Source organism: Zeus faber (genome assembly GCF_960531495.2).
Source record: "Zeus faber genome assembly, chromosome: 16".
Lineage (NCBI taxonomy): Eukaryota > Metazoa > Chordata > Actinopteri > Zeiformes > Zeidae > Zeus > Zeus faber.
Window position 1 is genome coordinate 5,966,567 of NC_137202.1, and position 1,556 is coordinate 5,968,122.

General features: G+C 38.8%; 1 protein-coding gene across 3 annotated transcripts in view; it reads right to left on the reverse strand.

The window, feature by feature from the left end:
* Positions 1–959: 959 nt before the first annotated feature.
* The window catches only part of pax2a (paired box 2a), a gene marked incomplete at both ends in the record, with an annotated part of 35,422 nt that continues 34,825 nt past the window's right edge, over positions 960–1,556 (reverse strand). For 2 of the 3 annotated variants that reach the window (XM_080016836.1, XM_080016835.1), the window contains 2 exons: positions 1,024–1,100; positions 1,405–1,497. In XM_080016836.1, the coding sequence (XP_079872962.1) occupies positions 1,024–1,100; positions 1,405–1,497 (170 nt within the window). Of the gene's footprint in view, positions 1,101–1,404; positions 1,498–1,556 lie in introns of all 3 variants that reach the window. The other variant, XM_080016834.1, reaches the window with a different exon arrangement.

Consider the following 1,556-nt stretch of genomic DNA (forward strand, 5'->3'; position numbering starts at 1 on the left):
GAAGACAGAATATGCAAAAAAAAAAGAAAAAATCCTTAGATCTTTTTCTTTTTTTTTTTTTTTTTTTGACAATAAAAAATAATGACAGCCCAAAAAATAATTTAAAGTATTCAAAATTCTGGCAAGACCGTCATTTTTTTTCGACACTGACGGTCACCATGTTTTCTTTGAAATACTTCGAAAAATGATTTACATTTTCTTTTTACACATGATTGTTTTTCCACAGGGAGGACGATGCCGCTGCCGTTGTTGTCTCGGGGTCAGTAAACGTGTCAACAAAGGAAGGAAGGAAGGAAGGAAGGAAGGAAGGAAGGAAGGAAGGAAGGAACAAATGAATGAATGGACGAACAAACGATCTGTGGGTCGATCAATCGGGAAAAAAAGAAAGAGGAAGAGGACGTTTTTGGGAATAGTTGCGATCGTTCTGAAGACCCTCCCGACGCGGGTTCAAGTGACGGTGCCTCCAGGACCCCCCCCCCCCCCTGGACTCAGACTTTCTGTGCGGAAACAAACACTGCAGCTCATAACGCAGAAAAGCGACATGGCCTTCTATGAAGAAAACAACACCCACTACGACGACAACAGCAACAAGGAAGCAAAAAAAAAAAAAAAAAAAATCCACAATATTTTTTTTTGTTTTGTTTTGTTTTTTGTTTTTTTGTACAATGGTATGCAACTCTTCACACGTGTTTTTTTTTTTTTTTTCCTCTTCCATTTATATTTTTATAATATATATTTATAGAATCTCTTAAAAGTCATTCTGGAAATTTTTCAGGGGGCCCTAGAGATTGCGAGGTGGGGTGGGGTTGGGGTTTGGGGGGGAAGTTCTGGATGCCCCATGGGGCCCTCGAGGGCCCCATCTGGAACGCAGTAAGTACACCGTTGAACCCCCAAGGTTTTTTTTCTTCCGTCTTCCCTCCTTCATTCCTTCCTTTCCCTTTGACCCCGGTGTGTGTTCCTTAGACGGGGACGGTGTGCGGTCCGAAGCCCTGGCCCCGCAGCTTGAAGCGGTCGCCATGGTAACTAGTGGCGGTCGTAGGCAGAGGCAGCAGTGGGAGGGGCGGAGCCACGGGAGGCGGCACTATAATAATAAGGGGAACCTGGAAGTTAACAAACCACAGAGTCACAGAACGCCATTTTGGAAACATGCACACAAAATATTTTGATAGTATTTTAATTTAATTTTTTTTAAATTCTTTAAATGATGAATATATACATTTATTAATAAATCAACACATTTATTTATTTATTTATACATGTATTAATTTATTTACATATTTTTCCGTAATTACCAATATTTTTTATGAACAACTCACATTTTTAAACTGTGATTTAGTAAAATAAAAAATAACAAAAATTGTTTTACATTTTCTTTCCTATTTAGCAAAAGAAAAAGCCACTTACTTAGTAACGCTGGATTGCTAAACCGCCATGCTTCATTGTAGGTTGCTACATTATACTGTGGGTGGGAGTATGGATTTCCAGAAAAGTCCCCTCCTAGATCAAAACAAAGGAAATAAGAAAAAAGAACAAAATCTATAAAAGATGCAAACGTT